The sequence below is a fragment of the Halichondria panicea genome, chromosome 6, assembly GCF_963675165.1.
Source record: "Halichondria panicea chromosome 6, odHalPani1.1, whole genome shotgun sequence".
In the NCBI taxonomy this organism is placed as follows: domain Eukaryota; kingdom Metazoa; phylum Porifera; class Demospongiae; order Suberitida; family Halichondriidae; genus Halichondria; species Halichondria panicea.
In genome coordinates, this window is record NC_087382.1 from 1,480,862 (window position 1) to 1,496,167 (window position 15,306).

General features: G+C 39.5%; 2 protein-coding genes across 2 annotated transcripts; both read right to left on the reverse strand.

The window, feature by feature from the left end:
* Nucleotides 1–188: 188 nt before the first annotated feature.
* Nucleotides 189–5,150, reverse strand: LOC135336867 (uncharacterized). Its single transcript, XM_064532739.1, has 2 exons — nucleotides 4,957–5,150; nucleotides 189–4,859 (listed from the first exon to the last, which is right to left on the reverse strand). Exon 2 carries the CDS (start codon nucleotides 4,774–4,776, stop codon nucleotides 328–330), a length of 4,449 nt encoding a protein of 1,482 aa, XP_064388809.1. The 5' UTR covers nucleotides 4,777–4,859; nucleotides 4,957–5,150; the 3' UTR covers nucleotides 189–327.
* Nucleotides 5,151–7,645: 2,495 nt separating this feature from the next.
* Nucleotides 7,646–9,268, reverse strand: LOC135336842 (uncharacterized). Its single transcript, XM_064532718.1, has one exon. It carries the CDS (start codon nucleotides 8,965–8,967, stop codon nucleotides 7,804–7,806), a length of 1,164 nt encoding a protein of 387 aa, XP_064388788.1. The 5' UTR covers nucleotides 8,968–9,268; the 3' UTR covers nucleotides 7,646–7,803.
* Between the last annotated feature and the right edge of the window lie 6,038 nt (nucleotides 9,269–15,306).

A 15,306-nucleotide genomic window follows, 5' to 3' on the forward strand; every position in this document is an offset into this window, starting at 1 on the left:
CTTCAGAACACTGTTGCACATTCATTTGCTGTCATACAACCAAACAATATCACTTGTATTGTCAACTCATATTAATCAATGGAACAGTTAGTCTCATGTTGCTTGGTCTGGATCTCACCCAAAATACTAGATTAGATATTTTTGTCTGTTGGCTATAATTATAATTGAGAGTTTGACGTGTGTTATCTTGTGGACAGTAATTAGCTACAGTCACATCACAAATCATAATAACAGCTAGCAGAGAATAATTAAAACTAGTAAAACAGCAATGAATATTGTAATCAGCAATTATATCATTCTAATCTAAGTGTGTACCTCAGCTACAGTTTAGACTTTATTATGTATGGGACCAATTTCTGTGCATGTAACAGCAGGACGATGGTTGACTCTTGTAGGGGGAGGGGCTGGTCTGTAGTCCTCTGTGGTGAGGGGGGCTAGCTCATCCATGTAGGGTAATATCATCTGGTCTGGCCTCGTGGCTGGTCTGATGATGGGAGGAGTGATGTAACAATCAGGGTCAGCTTCTTCCATGACTCCATCATGATCAGTGTAAGGTGGGTTCAAGGCATCTCTTTGTTCATAGTCGTCTACTGCTTTGAGTAATTCATTATCATCATTTTCATCGGCTACCAGCTGCTGATACATTTCCCGACCATTGCTAGCTCGTCTGACTACAACATTAGCTCCTAAATTCCTTATGGTGTCTTCTATCTTCAGCCATGTATTAATATTCTTGAGTACGAATTGGTAAAAATGGTAGCAGAGGGTTATTGCAAAGATGACAAAGGATATAGCCATCGAAGTATTGGCTAGGGCTGACTGATTTTTTCTGGTATCTTTGACAAAGGAGGTGCCAAATGCTAGACAAACAATATTGAGTAGATAAAGAGTTTCGAGGGAATCACGGATTTTGTTTTTGTACAAACGATTGTTCAGTAATTTCCAGCTGATCAGTCCAACTGATAGAACACCAGCTGATAGAACAGGGAGAGAAGTGTCCAAAGCCAGAGCAGTTATTATATTATGAGCGATAAAAGAAAATAGGAGCAGTCCCACCCAGTAGCGATGTTTGGGCGTGAATGGAGCATAGTATGCATCCATGAAGCCAATGTACTTCGTGTTCTTAGTCCATTTCATGAGTTTCCATTTTGAGCAGCGAGGAAACCATTGTCCAAAGAAGAGCACCACAGTGAACACTACACCAGAAATGAGGATTATGGCGGCAAAAACAAACCGAGGGATGTGACCGGAAGTGAAATATTGCACATTGCCGTCATACATCCAAACTATATCACTTGTACCATCAGGATAATCCAAGACCCTGTGTTGCAGTGCAGCAATGATAAACCGTAAGAGTTTGGAATAAGAGAGTAGGACGAGTGTGCCTAGGGCAGCAACTGGATTCCTGTTGGAGAGGAGCTTTGCAAAAGAGTCAAAGTACTTGCTCACAATGATTATTAAGAACATCAGAAGAAACAGGTAAGCAGGAAAGACAATCTGAAGGAGCACTTTTGCATGAGAGTTCATTCCATCATAAAAGCATGTCTCAATACCCAAGTCAAGATTCACCCACGATATGAAAACTGTCAAAGGGTTATGAAAAGGTATGAAAATAGACTGATTTGCAGCTAATATATTAGTGTAGAAGATCAGCCCATGGATAGTGCCTGTTGCTACGGTAATGTTGAAAACGAGAATGAATACAACTAGTACTATGCCTGCCAGGGCAAACGGAAGTAGCAGGAGAAGGTAAGAGTTTGAGCAGAGTTCACATCGTGATGTACCTAACACAAGACTCAGTCCTGGTTCACATTCTCCACACAAGACACCACTTCGATTGTAGTCACACTGTTCGTCAGGGTTGCTTAGACTGATGTTGACTGGCTTTAGTACACAATAGTCAAATGTACAGTTACTAACAACATACCCACTTCCGTTAGTGGTATTAGTCACTCCTATCCATATGTTGTTATTGCTTTCCAGCTTTATGGTCCCATTTTCTTCAGAACAGTTTGTTATCTGATATTCTTGTTGCAAGACTGGATCACAGTCACACTTACACTCAATTGAGGACTGAATTGGTTGGAGTCCAATAGAGCAATCACATTTTTGAAAATATATGTTTAGAATTTGTCTTGAAATTCCCAAATTGTTGCATGGACCCTCAGCATAGAGTTCCACTTGAGCAGAGCTGTCTTGTGAGAATACATTGTACTCTAATTCTGTGCACTGATTGCTAACTTCTTGTTGTGCTTGTCCTTCTTTGAGACGACCAACTCCACTCTCAGTGATAACAAAACTGTGAATTGTGGCATTAATCATTGGATTTCCAGCTTGGTCTACAGCCATAATACTGATTGTGAATGCTTGTCCCTTTCTAACAGAAATGGTTTGCTTGGTGGTGTTACACAACTTCACTCTTACAGCCTTCGAAGCTATCGATGAATAATGCACAGTATTGTTCAAGTACTCAAATCCATTGTCTGATGAAGAAAGTTCGGCTGATACATCCACCGTACACCTGTCCAACAGACCTCCGTAAATATCTGCTCCTGACTGGGAAGCTGTGTTGTTGGTCAAAAAAGTGTTGCAATAATTGATTGACTTATTATTTAAACACTTAACTTCTTCAGATGAAGACGGAATACCTTGGAGCAAATTTAGCACGATCTTAATAAAATTGATATCAAAACCATACAGATTTAGAGTTTGAATGAAGCATTCTGTTTGTGTCAGATCTCCTGCAGTAGTTACATCCTCTCCTCTACACACACCACTCTCAGTACTGTCTGCCACAAATATCCCCCCTCCATATTGAGCCGTGTTATTCTGAATTTCTAGTATGACCAGCGTTTTACCAAGCTCTAGCTCCAAGTCCTGTTTCAGAATATATATCCTGGAGCTTTGCTGTAGATACATTCCACCTCCGCTATTGTTTGCTGAGTTTGACTTGATTTGGACGTGAGCGTGAGAAAAAGCCTTAATGTTTGAAGCGACTGCATAAATACCTCCTCCATTTTGTGCATCATTTCGATCTATAATACTCTCAAACAATACAGCTTTCATGTCACTACATGTACACAGGACAAACTGACGATTAAGTAAACAACCAGTAGTGACCTTCGAATCAAATTCAATTTCGCTTGAGTATGCATAAATCCCACCACCATTGTGTGCTTTGTTATGAGAAATCTCTATTGGATAGTGAACAAAGAGTGTGCTCTCTCTCAGAAACACACCTCCTCCAACAGTAGCTATATTGTTAGAAATGACCACTCCTTCTGCATTGATATAGATTTGACTCTGAACTGCTCTGATGGCTCCACCCTGCACACCACGATTGTTACTGAGAGTTGTGGGTCCATTGAACTCCACTCGACTGCTTAGAGCATACACAGGGTTTACATTATTGCTAACATTGTTAACTCCCGTAAATGACAAGTTAGAATGCACTACGTAAATGATATTTTCACCCTCTAAATTGTCAAATATGCTTGTATTAGCATTTATTAAAGTTGAGATAACAACCGCAATCACTCCATCTTGTTGGGTGGCTCTGTTATTTGTGAGCAGAGAGTCGGAAATGATCACAGTGCCATCAGCAACGAAAAATACTCCACCAATGTCAGCACTGTTATTTTTAAACATGACTTTGGAGACAGATATAGTTCCAGTATATACCAAAATCGCTCCACCAGAGGGTGCCTTGTTGTTTGTTAGCTTGCTATTGGATATCAGTAACTCTCCATTCAAAACCAAAATCGCTCCACCTGATCTTTCAGCACTGTTGTACGCTAGCTCACTGTCGGAGATTGAGACACTCCCAAACCAGATATTAATTGCTCCACCGTCACGAATAGCACTATTGTTTAGTAGCACACAGTTGGAAATGAACAAATTAGTTCTGAAGGTGGAAATGGCTCCACCATATTCAGCGATATTATCCATAAAGTTACAGAAACTGATTGAAACATTAACTGCCGAAATACCGCCACCACTATAATAAAAATCACTGGCATAAATCGCTCCACCGCTGTAATAAACGCTATTATTTGTAAAGTTGCACCAACTGATAGTCACACTTGAAGAGGCCACCGCCACTGCTGCACCATATGTAGTACCAGTATTGGAAGTGAATCTTGAATCATTAATAACAGTTTGCTTTGAGTAAATGTAAACGGCACCACCATTGTTATTAAAGAAATCACTCTTTTCAATGCACACAGTATCAGCTTTAACATACAATGCTCTGTCAGTGCTAGTGTCGTTTACAAAGAGAACTTGTTCAATTCTCACAGTTACCACATGAGTGATCGTGGTGATCCAGAGTGTACAAGATTCCAACTTTAGCAATTTCAAGTCTACCAAAGAGCATTCATCGATATATAATTCTTGAGAAATGTAGCCTGAACTTTTTTTATCACCTGCTCCTGTGAAATTCAAACCTTCAATACTCAATGCACGGATATTAGATAAATACACTGCTCTACCAGTTGTGTTGGCATTGATAGTGGCATTTTGGCCAGCAATAATCACCTCTCTGAAATTACAAATGTAAAGCATTTCACTTAATAAATGATCACCAGACAGAAAGCTCAAGGTGAGTTTGTCTCCACCAGACAACAGGTCTGTTTGAACAAGCTGCTCGAGAGTGAAACAAGTTCCATTTTGGTAGTCATTACACGAGTCAGTTGAATCCACTGGCACAATGTGATAGTGCTCACTCCTGGTAACAGTAGCTAGGGTCAGTAGCAGCACCACCCAGGTGCAGTGCATGTTCTCTCCGATACTATAAGATTACAAGCTAATCCGGCAGTGTCAGAATAGTGCTATTGCTTCTTCTATATACTGTATATCATCTATAGAGTGGAATAAGATAGCGGTCACCAGCAATTGATATTATGAGGCTCAAATTCTTATCAGTCATTACACTTAGTTTGCACAGTTATAACTTACCTAATCGATTTCCCTTTTCAGCTTACAAGATCCAAACACAGTCTCACATGCACGTGTGAATACAGTAGTGGAGTATAGAGGTAGGACTATATATTAGGCCAAAGGGTATAGTATCACTGCATGCAGTAGAGCTGTCATCAGATACAAGTCCAAAGCACACACAAAAAATTCCTAATAGGATTACATGTATAGAGATGTTGTTATAGTTCAGACAACCCAATTAGTAGCTGCTTCCCAAGGGAGAAGTGCATGTATATAGTGTAATACGTTTACATGCTTATAGTATACATACTATATAGATCTACGACCTGTGTTTTTAAGCACACTCCCATGCATATTTCCCTACAATCTGCTATATTTCCTTACAATCTGCCGTATTTCCTTACAATCTGCCATATTTCCTTACAATCTGCTATATTTCCCTACAATCTGCCATATTCCAGTGCTTCCGTGCAGAGGGTATATTGTTGCAGAAAATACGATTATTCTGTCTTTAGTGCAATAAATGTGCGCATGTTCAAAGTGCCATTATATAGCATTATATATCACAAAATCAGTTCAATCACTTCAAGTAAAGCGATAATATAAACTGTGCGACAGTTCAAGATATTAATTGATTACACTCAACCATAGGTCAACTAATAATATGCACAAAGCAGACACTGTAAATACTGAATACATATATTCAAATTCAACATTAACTTTAGGTTCCCCTCATGAAATGGCCAGTAACTTCGTCAGCAGTATGATGCTTCCATTGAACATAAAATTAATGTTTGAATTAGGAATAGAGTAACCAATACCAACCGTCTTGTTTACCTTTTGGTGGCTCTGCCAATGTACCCTTCGATCCCTCCATTTCTCACAAAATGTTTTGAATGTGGAGTGATTATTGATGCAAGGACAAAACTAATTGCCTGCATGAAACAAAAAGAGTTTTCATAACCTCTTTTTGTTATTGTTGCATTTTGAGTGGGCAGATCAAAGGAAACACTGTGCCAATATCTGCCATATGGCACAGGTCAAGCCCTGAACTGTGCCACTATCTAGATACTGGCATAGTATGGCTGAAGTTACCTAAAGCCCACCGTCCACCAAGTAACCTGAAACTGTCCCTTTTATAGTATAACACTGTTAAACAGATTCAGTGGTAGGCAGAAAACGTTTTTCATGCATCTGGAGCATTCCACAGCCACCACAAGTAGTTGAAACTAGTAGTCCTATAAAAGGAGTGATGTGTACACGGAAAGGAATGCACAAGGAATGCAACAAATCAGTTGTTATACACAGCTCACTTGTGCGCACATGGGATATATTGGCTCATAATATGTACAAGAGTATGGAACGCCGTTTGCGACAAAATTCAGGCAGAATGTGATAGGCGTGTGCATCCAATATAAAATCGATTTTTGAAGATCGATTTTTAATAATCGATTTTTTACAGTTGATTTTCGATTTACACGTGAACGATCTTTGACAATCGATCTGATATTCGATTTTTGATAATCGATTTTTGATAATCGATTATTGAAATTCGATTTTTGATAATCGATTTTTGATAATCGATTATTGAAATTCGATTTTTGATAATCGATTTTAGATCTGCTCTGAGGTGGGCTGGGGGGGTCCACTGATCCTAAAGCTGTATCACGTGAGACTATCCTTAGAGAAATTTTGCATTGAAGAAGCCACTATTCATGACTTCTATTCTATCTGGAATCACCAAACTCTTTCCCAGCTCTCTAAGCACACACAAGATGGCCAAATAAAACAGTGCTGGCGAGAAAGCATACAAAAATGGGTGCACGAAGGAACTAAATAAGATAGCATCAACTGAACAGTTCTAAAATTAATGATTTTTACTGTGACTTATGGCCCTTCTTTTTAATGGTTCCAAAAAATAATAATGTTTCGCTTTTGCGTTATAGTCTATCATGTGAGATAGCTAACCAAGCCAAGCTTTGATTCCAGGCCGCGGAGAAGGAGTTTGTGCATGTTCTGAGTTTCAAGGGCGGCCTAACTGTAGCCTTGAATCCATTTTAATCGGCCTGGATTCGAGGCTAGTATCAATCAATTGCGATTTTTGTAATCGATTTTCAAAAATCGATTATAAAAATCGATTATTGGATTTTCATAATCGATTTTCATAGTCTAAAAATCGATTAGCAAAAATCGAATTTCGTTTATCAAAGTCCATTAGCAGATATCAATAATCGAATTTATCAAAGATCGTTCACGTGTAAATCGAATATCAACTGCCAAAAATCGATTATTAGAAATCGATCTTCAAAAATCGATTTTATTTTGGATGCACACGCCAATTAATTCTGTCTGAATTTTGTCGCAAACGGCGTTCCATACAAGAGTCTATTATTATTCCTAGGAATTTACCCATTCTTGTCAACTGATACTTGCCATTTAATGGCTGGTAAAAGCGATGTTTGCAATGTCTCCTTGAGTTGTTGTGTGGTTGGTCTTTGTGAGGGAGAGGAGACACAGTGCACGAACTCAACATTACTTTACCAACTTATCTGAATTTGAACAAGGGAAATAGTTTGCCAAAGACAGTGGAGCAGAAGCTCTCATACACTATATATATACACAAAGGGTGCCGCTAGGAGCAGGCCGCCAGGCTAGAGCACATAAGCAGTACAAAAGAATAACAGGACTTGTACAATTAAACAGTACAACACAGGAGTACATGAGGAAATGACTAATTAAAGGATTTTCTAGCTGGCAAAAAGAAACTAGCTGAATATAGTCTACAAAAGTCAGTGTGCATGCATGCAATGAGGAGGGCTCAAAAAACGAAACCAAGCTTAAGTATTAGGAGATAATTATACAATGTTACTCTTTCACGACATCGATGACAGTGTGCGTAACTTTGGGTGCATTGTCTTGAGGAGGGGGAGGGGCTGGTCTGTAGTCCTCCGTAGTGAGAGGGGCTAGCACGTCCAGGGCAGGCTCTCTCAGCTGTTCCGGCCTTGTGGCTGGTCGGATGATGGGAGGAGTGATGTAACGATCAGGATCAGCTTCTTCCATGACTCCATTAGTGTACGGATCATATCTGTCCACGTTTGTCCAGGTTTCTTTGTGGTTTTTCTTCTCCAGTTCCAGTTTGCGAACTCGTGGAATCATTTTTCTTAGTCTGAGTGCATTTTGCTGCCTCTGCAGAACAGGAACTTTCTTCAGTATGTACTCGTAAAAGTGGTAGCAAACTATCACCACAAACAAAATAAAAGTCACTGCCATTGAAATGTTGGATATTATGTCTTGATTCCCATTGATGTTTCCTATGTAGAGGGTGCCATATGCTAGAATTGCAAGATTGAGGAAAAAGAGTGTTTCCAGTAAATCATTGAATCGTATTTTGTACACTGCATAATTCTGCAATTTGAAAATATTAAGCCCAACACTTATAGATCCAGCTGATAGTACGGGGAGAGAAGTGTCTAAAGCCAAAGCAGTTATTAGATTATGAGCGATCAAAGAAAATAGGAGCAGTCCCACCCAGTAGCGATGCTTGGGAGTGAATGGAGCATGGTATGCATCCATGAAACCATTGTAGTATGTGTTCTTAGTCCATATCATGAGTTTCCGTTTTGAACAGCGAGGAAACCATTGTCCAAAGAAGAGCAGTACAGTGAACAATATACCAGAGATGAGGATTATGGCGGCAAAAACAAACCGAGGGATGTGACCGAGAGTGAAATATTGCACATTGCCGTCATACAACCAAACTATATCACTTGAATTGTTGGGAAAATCCAACACCTCGGTTGCACCATCAAGATAATCCAAGACCCTGTATTGCAGTGCAGCAATGATAAACTGCAAGAGTTTGGAATAAGAGAGTAGGACGAGTGTGCCTAGGGCAGCAACTGGGTTCCTGTTGGAGAGGAGCTTTGCAAATGAGTCAAAGTACTTGCTCAAAATGATTATTAAGAACATCAAAAGAAACAGGTAAGCAGGAAAGACAATCTGAAGGAGCACTTTTGCATGAGAGTTCATTCCATCATAAAAGCATGTCTCAATACCCAAGTCAAGATTCACCCACGATATGAAAACTGTCAAAGGGTTATGAAAAGGTATGAAAATCGACTGATTTGCAGCTAATATATTAGTGTAGAAGATCAGCCCATGGATAGTGCCTGTTGCTATGGTAATGCTGAAAAGGAGAATGAATACAACTAGTACTATGCCTGCCAGGGCAAATGGGAGTAGCAGGAGAAGGTAAGAGTTTGAACAGAGTTCACATCTTGAAGTACCTAACACAAGACTGAGCCCTGGTTCACATTCTCCACACAAGACCACCACTTCGATTGTAGGCACATTGTTCGTCAGGGTTGCTTAGACTGATGTTGACTGGCTTTAGTACACAATAGTCAAATGTACAGTTACTAACAATATACCCACTTCCGTTAGTAGTATTAGTCACTCCTATCCATATGTTGTTATTGCTTTCCAGCTTTATGGTCCCATTTTCTTCAGAACAGTTTGTTATCTGCTGCAACAAGACTGGATCACAGTCACACTTGCACTCAATTGAGGACATAATTGGTTGGAGTCCAATAGGGCAATCACACTTTTGAAAAGATATGTTTAGAATTTGTTTTGAAATTCCCAAATTGTTGCATGGACCCTCAGCATAGAGTTCCACTTGAGCAGAGCTGTCTTGTGAGAATACATTGTACTCTAATTCTGTGCACTGATTGCCAACTTCCTGTTGTGCTTGTCCTTCTTTGAGACGATCAACTCTACGGCTCTCAGTGATAACAAAACTGTGAATTATGGCATTATTCATTGGATTTCCAGCTTGGATTACAGCCATAACACTGATTGTGAATGCTTGTCCTTTTCTAACAGAAATGGTCTGTTTGGTGGTGTTACACAACTTCACTCTGACAGCCTTCGAAGCTATCGATGAATAATGCACAGTATTGTTCAAGTACTCAAATCCGTTGTCTGATGAAGAGAGTTCGGCTGATACATCCACCGTACACCTGTCAAACAGACCTCCGTAAATATCTGCTCCTGACTTGGAAGCTGTGTTGTTAGTCAAAAAAGTGTTGCGATGATTAATTGATGTATTGTTCAAACACTTAAGTACTTCTTCATATGAAGACTGGGAAGTTTGCACTAAAGGTATCAAAGTCTTAACAAAATTGATATCAAAACCGTAGAGATCTTGAGTTTGAATGAAGCATTCTGTTCGTGTCAGATCTCCTGCAGTAGTTACATCCTCTCCTCTACACACACCACTCATCTCAGTACTGTCTGCCACAAATATCCCCCCTCCATATTGAGCCTTGTTATTGTGGATTTCCAGTATGACCAGCGTTTTACCAAGCTCTAGCTCCAAGTCCTGTTCAAAATATATATCTTGGAACTTTGTTGTAGATACACTCCACCTCCGCTATTGTTTGCCGAGTTTATTTTGATTTGGACGTAAGCGTGAGAAAAAGCCTTAATGTTTGAAGCGACTGCATAAATACCTCCTCCATTTTGAGCATCATTTCGTTCTATAATACTCACAAACAGTACAGTCTCCATGTCACTACATGTACACGGGACAAAGTTATCATTAAATAAACAACCAGTAGTGACCTTCGAATCAAATTCAATTTCGCTTGAGTATGCATAAATCCCACCACCATTGTGTGCTGTGTTGTGAGAAATCTCTATTGGATAGTGAACAAAGAGTGTACTCTCTCTCAGAAACACACCTCCTCCAACAGTAGCAGTATTGTTAGAAATGACCACTCCTTCTGCATTGATATAGATTTGACTCTGGACTGCTCTGATGGCTCCACCCTGCACACCACGATTGTTACTGAGAGTTGTGGGTCCATTGAACTCCACTCGACTGCTTAGAGCATACACAGGGTTTACATTATTGCTAACATTGTTAACTCCCGTAAATGACAAGTTAGAATGCACTACGTAAATGATATTTCACCCTCTAAATTGTCAAATATGCTTGTATTAGTAATTATCAAAGTTGAGATAACAACCGCAATCACTCCATCTTGCTGAGTAGCTCTGTTGTTTGTGACCACAGAGTCGGAAATGATCACAGTGCCATCAGCAACAAAAAACACTCCACCAAAGTCAGCACTGTTATTTTTAAACATGATTTTGGAGACGGATATAGTTCCAGTATATACCAAAATCGTTCCACCAAGACTAGTTTCTCCATTATCAACTACAGCTTCATTATCTGTTATATTACAGCTCAAGATAGATGCATCACCCGCGAAAAGTCCAATCGCTCCACCTGAGGTAGCCTTGTTGTTTGTTAGCTTGCTATCAGATATCAGTAACTCTCCAGTAAAAACCGAAATCGCTCCATCTGATCTACCAGCACTGTTGTACGCTAGCTCACTGTCGGAGATTGAGACACTCCCTCCCTGGATATTAATTGCTCCACCGTCAAGAATAGCACTATTGTTTAGTAGGGCACAGTTGGAAATGAACAAACTACTTTCGGAGGTGGAAATTGCTCCAGCACTTTCAGCAATATTATTTGTAAAGTTGCATAAACTGATAGTCACACTTGCAGAGTCCACTTCCACTGCTCCACCAAATCCAAATATAGCAGTGTTGGAATTAAACCTTGAATTGTTAATAACAGTTTGATTTGATATAATATTATGAATTGCTCCACCACCATCATGAATAGCACTATTGCTCAGTAGTGTACAGTTGGAAATGAACAAACCACTTCCAAAGGTGAAAATTGCTCCACCTGCTTTTTCAGCACTGTTGTACGCTAGCTCACTGTCGGAGATTGAGACACTCCCTCCCCGGCTATAAATTGCTCCACCGTCAAGAATAGCACTATTGTTTAGTAGCGCACAGTTGGAAATAAACAAACTACTTCCAAAGGTGATAATTGCTCCACCAAAATTTAATTGAGCAATATTATTTGTAAACTTGCACCAACTGATAGTCACACTTGCAGAGGCCACCTCCACTGCTCCACCATATGCAGCAGTATTGGAATCGAATCTTGAATCATTAATAACAGTTTGATTTGATTCAATGTTCGCTGCACCACCACTGTTACTGAAGAAATCGCTCTTTTCAATGTACACATTATCAGCTTCAACAATCAATGCTCTGTCAGTGCTAGTGTTGTTCACAAAGAGAACTTGTTCAATCGTTACAGTTACCGTACGAGTGATCTCGAGTGTACAAGCTTCCAACTTTAGCAATTTCAAGCCTACCAAATAGCAGTTAGTGATATCAAAAAGTATTTGAGAAATTATGTACATGTAGCCTGAACTACTTTCATCACCTGCTCCAGTGAAATGCAAACCTTCAATACTCAATGCACTGATATTAGATAACAGCACTCTACCAGTTTTGATAGTGGCATTTTGGCCAGCAATAATCACCTCTCTGAAATTACGAATGTAAAGCATTTCACTTAATAAATGATCTCCAGGTAGAAAGCTCAAGGTGAGATTGTCTCCACCAGACAACAGGGCTGTTTGAACAAGCTGCTCGAGAGTGAAATAAGTTCCATTTTTGTAGTCATGACACGAGTCAGCTGAATCCACTGGCACAATGTGATAGTGCTCACTCCTGGTAACAGTAGCTAGGGTCAGTAGCAGCACCAACCAGCTGGTGTGCATGTTCTCTCCGATACTATAAAATTACAAGTATATTTAAATACAATTAATGCAGTATCAGTATACTAGCTGCTATTGCTACTTCTACTTTGTACTTAAAGTGTATACTGTAAAGCATCTACAGAGGTAGAACATGTGGAATAAGCTAATTAATGGTCACCAGAGCAGGGCCGTAAGAAAAATTTTTAGGTGGGGGGGCAGAAAAAAGAAATGGACCCTCCCGCCAGAGGCGAACTTTTTACATGTGTATGTTCTCAGAGATAAACAGGAGAAACATATCGAGCTTCGTAAGAAAAAGGTCTTAGTTAGTCCTACCTTCTTCAATTCTGTTCGTTTATCTATGATTATATCCAGCTGTGTTGCACCATGTAGCACAGCTAGTCTGTCAGCCAGCCTTTGTCACAAACATTACTTTGTTTTTATATCACAATTACGTTACAGGCTGTAAAGTCATAATAATAATATAATAATTATTATCACGAAATCGTAGATCTACTGTTACTATTATAAACGGGTACTAATTTTAGCGAATTTTAGCAAAAATGAAGATGCTAAGCAAGCTAGCCCTTTTTTTCATCTGTATCTGGCTCCAAACTTTCCATTCAACCTTAAAACTCATACTTGTACTCTTTTGAATAATTGAGGCGAGCGAAGCGAGTCCCTTCCTAGTGATGAACGTTGCAATTTGTCTGTGTGTGTGTGTGTTTGTCATGGAAGCTGCGCATGGGCACAAGAGCTAGCTACACTCAGGAACAAAGGCTCAGACAAGACACAGAGATGCTTGAGGCTACAAGCACGCCTACAGCAGGTCAGAGCAGCTCAAATGGGGACTTTCTGAGCCTAAGATCACATAGGCACGCCTGCAGGAGGTCACAACAGCTTACTTGCCATGTTTTACTTCCAAGTCTTGTGTTTTTGTGATAATAAACCTGCTAGCTCAACAGGACAAAACAGAGATCGAAGCCAGTCACTAGGACAGGTCAGAGCAGCTCAGATGGAGACTTCTGAAGTTGCACAGGCACCTTTAGACAATACAGCTCTGCATGCTCCTAGTTATTGTGGTAATGAATTTGCTACAAATCCGCCAAAATTAGTACGTACCCTAAAAACAGAAAAAAATCTGAAAACTCTAAAATTCCTACCCGTCTATAATAGTAACATTAAGGTAGCATACCTATTACTGTATATACCTTTTAATTCCAGACCAACAGACACAAGGACACAGTGCACAGATTGATACAGCAGTATAGCCAGAGACTGAGTATATAGCTATAGATCTATAAAAAAGCTGTATATTATAGTGTTATGTACTGCATGGTCAGATAATTGTGAACAGAGTTGTCCCTGTACATGTATTATAGAAAATGTTGGATATTACCAAAAATTCCTAACTACTATATATAGGAAAATCACAATGTCGTAATAATGTTTCTTATACTGAAACACTTGTATATAGTACACATGCACCAGCAAATCAAACAGAAGAGCTATGAATACAGTATCTATTAGCCCACAACCATGGCATTGTATACACCTTCAAAGGATGGGCAGACCAGATGGTGGGATTCTATTATAAGTGTGAAACCATACCCGTGTGCACGAGGGTAGCTATATAGGAGTATGGCCATGAGGTTGTTGGAATAAAACTCTGCAATATTTCATGAAAATGGGAGAGATGGATATCCTAATTATATACTCTGGTCAGTAAGACAGCTCTCACAATTTTCATTATTTTGTTTCAATCCCAGCCTTCCCCCTCCACCCACACCTCACACTCACAGTCACACTCACACTCACACCCATGCACACTCACACTCACACACACACACACCACACACACACCACAGAACACACGACTGGTTCTGGTCACCATTGACTAGTGCTAGAGCTCCTTTCCCTCACAGAGACCAACTACACAACAACTCAAGGAGACACTTGCAAACATCGCTATTATACCAGCCATTTTTATTTTTTTTATTTTTTATCAACAAATTTGTGCAGAGGTCAACAAAAATAGCTATGAAATGTAAGCTAATACTAATCTGAGACCTGATACTACAATACTTTATACAGACAGAGAACAGTACAGTTAATACACGAAAGACTACGTTAGAGAGATTATAATTTAGATTTAAAAGTTTGTAGCGAAATCCCATCCACATTAAAGCCATTAAATGGCAAGTATCAGTTGACAAGAATGGACAAACAGTTTATTAAGAATGCAGTAACATAATAACACAAGAGGTGCTGCAAACTCTTGTTGTGTCAGAATCATTCATTGTCCTTGCATCAACATTATATTATTTCACTCACATTTCACTGAACTATAATTATACAAGTGCAAAAACATTTTGTGAGGGAAGTAGGGTTGGCTGAGCTGAGCTGCTCAAACATCAAAAAGGACGTAAACAAGATGGGTTGGTGTTATAATTAATATTAATTTTAGGTTCTCTTTGAAGTTACCAGTAACTTGGTCAACAGTAGTACTGTACGATGCTGTTCCAATGGGCAAACTATTACCCTGTTCAAATTCAAATGGTAATTTAAGGTTCGTGCACTGAGCAGCGTGCGACAGTTCATTTCAAGATAATGATTAATAAATTAATTTTGATTATACTCAACCATAGATCAACTTACAGTATGCACAAAACAGACACTGTAAAGATTTGGACTCAAGAGTCTAGTGACTAGACACAAAAATAGCGCTGACTCA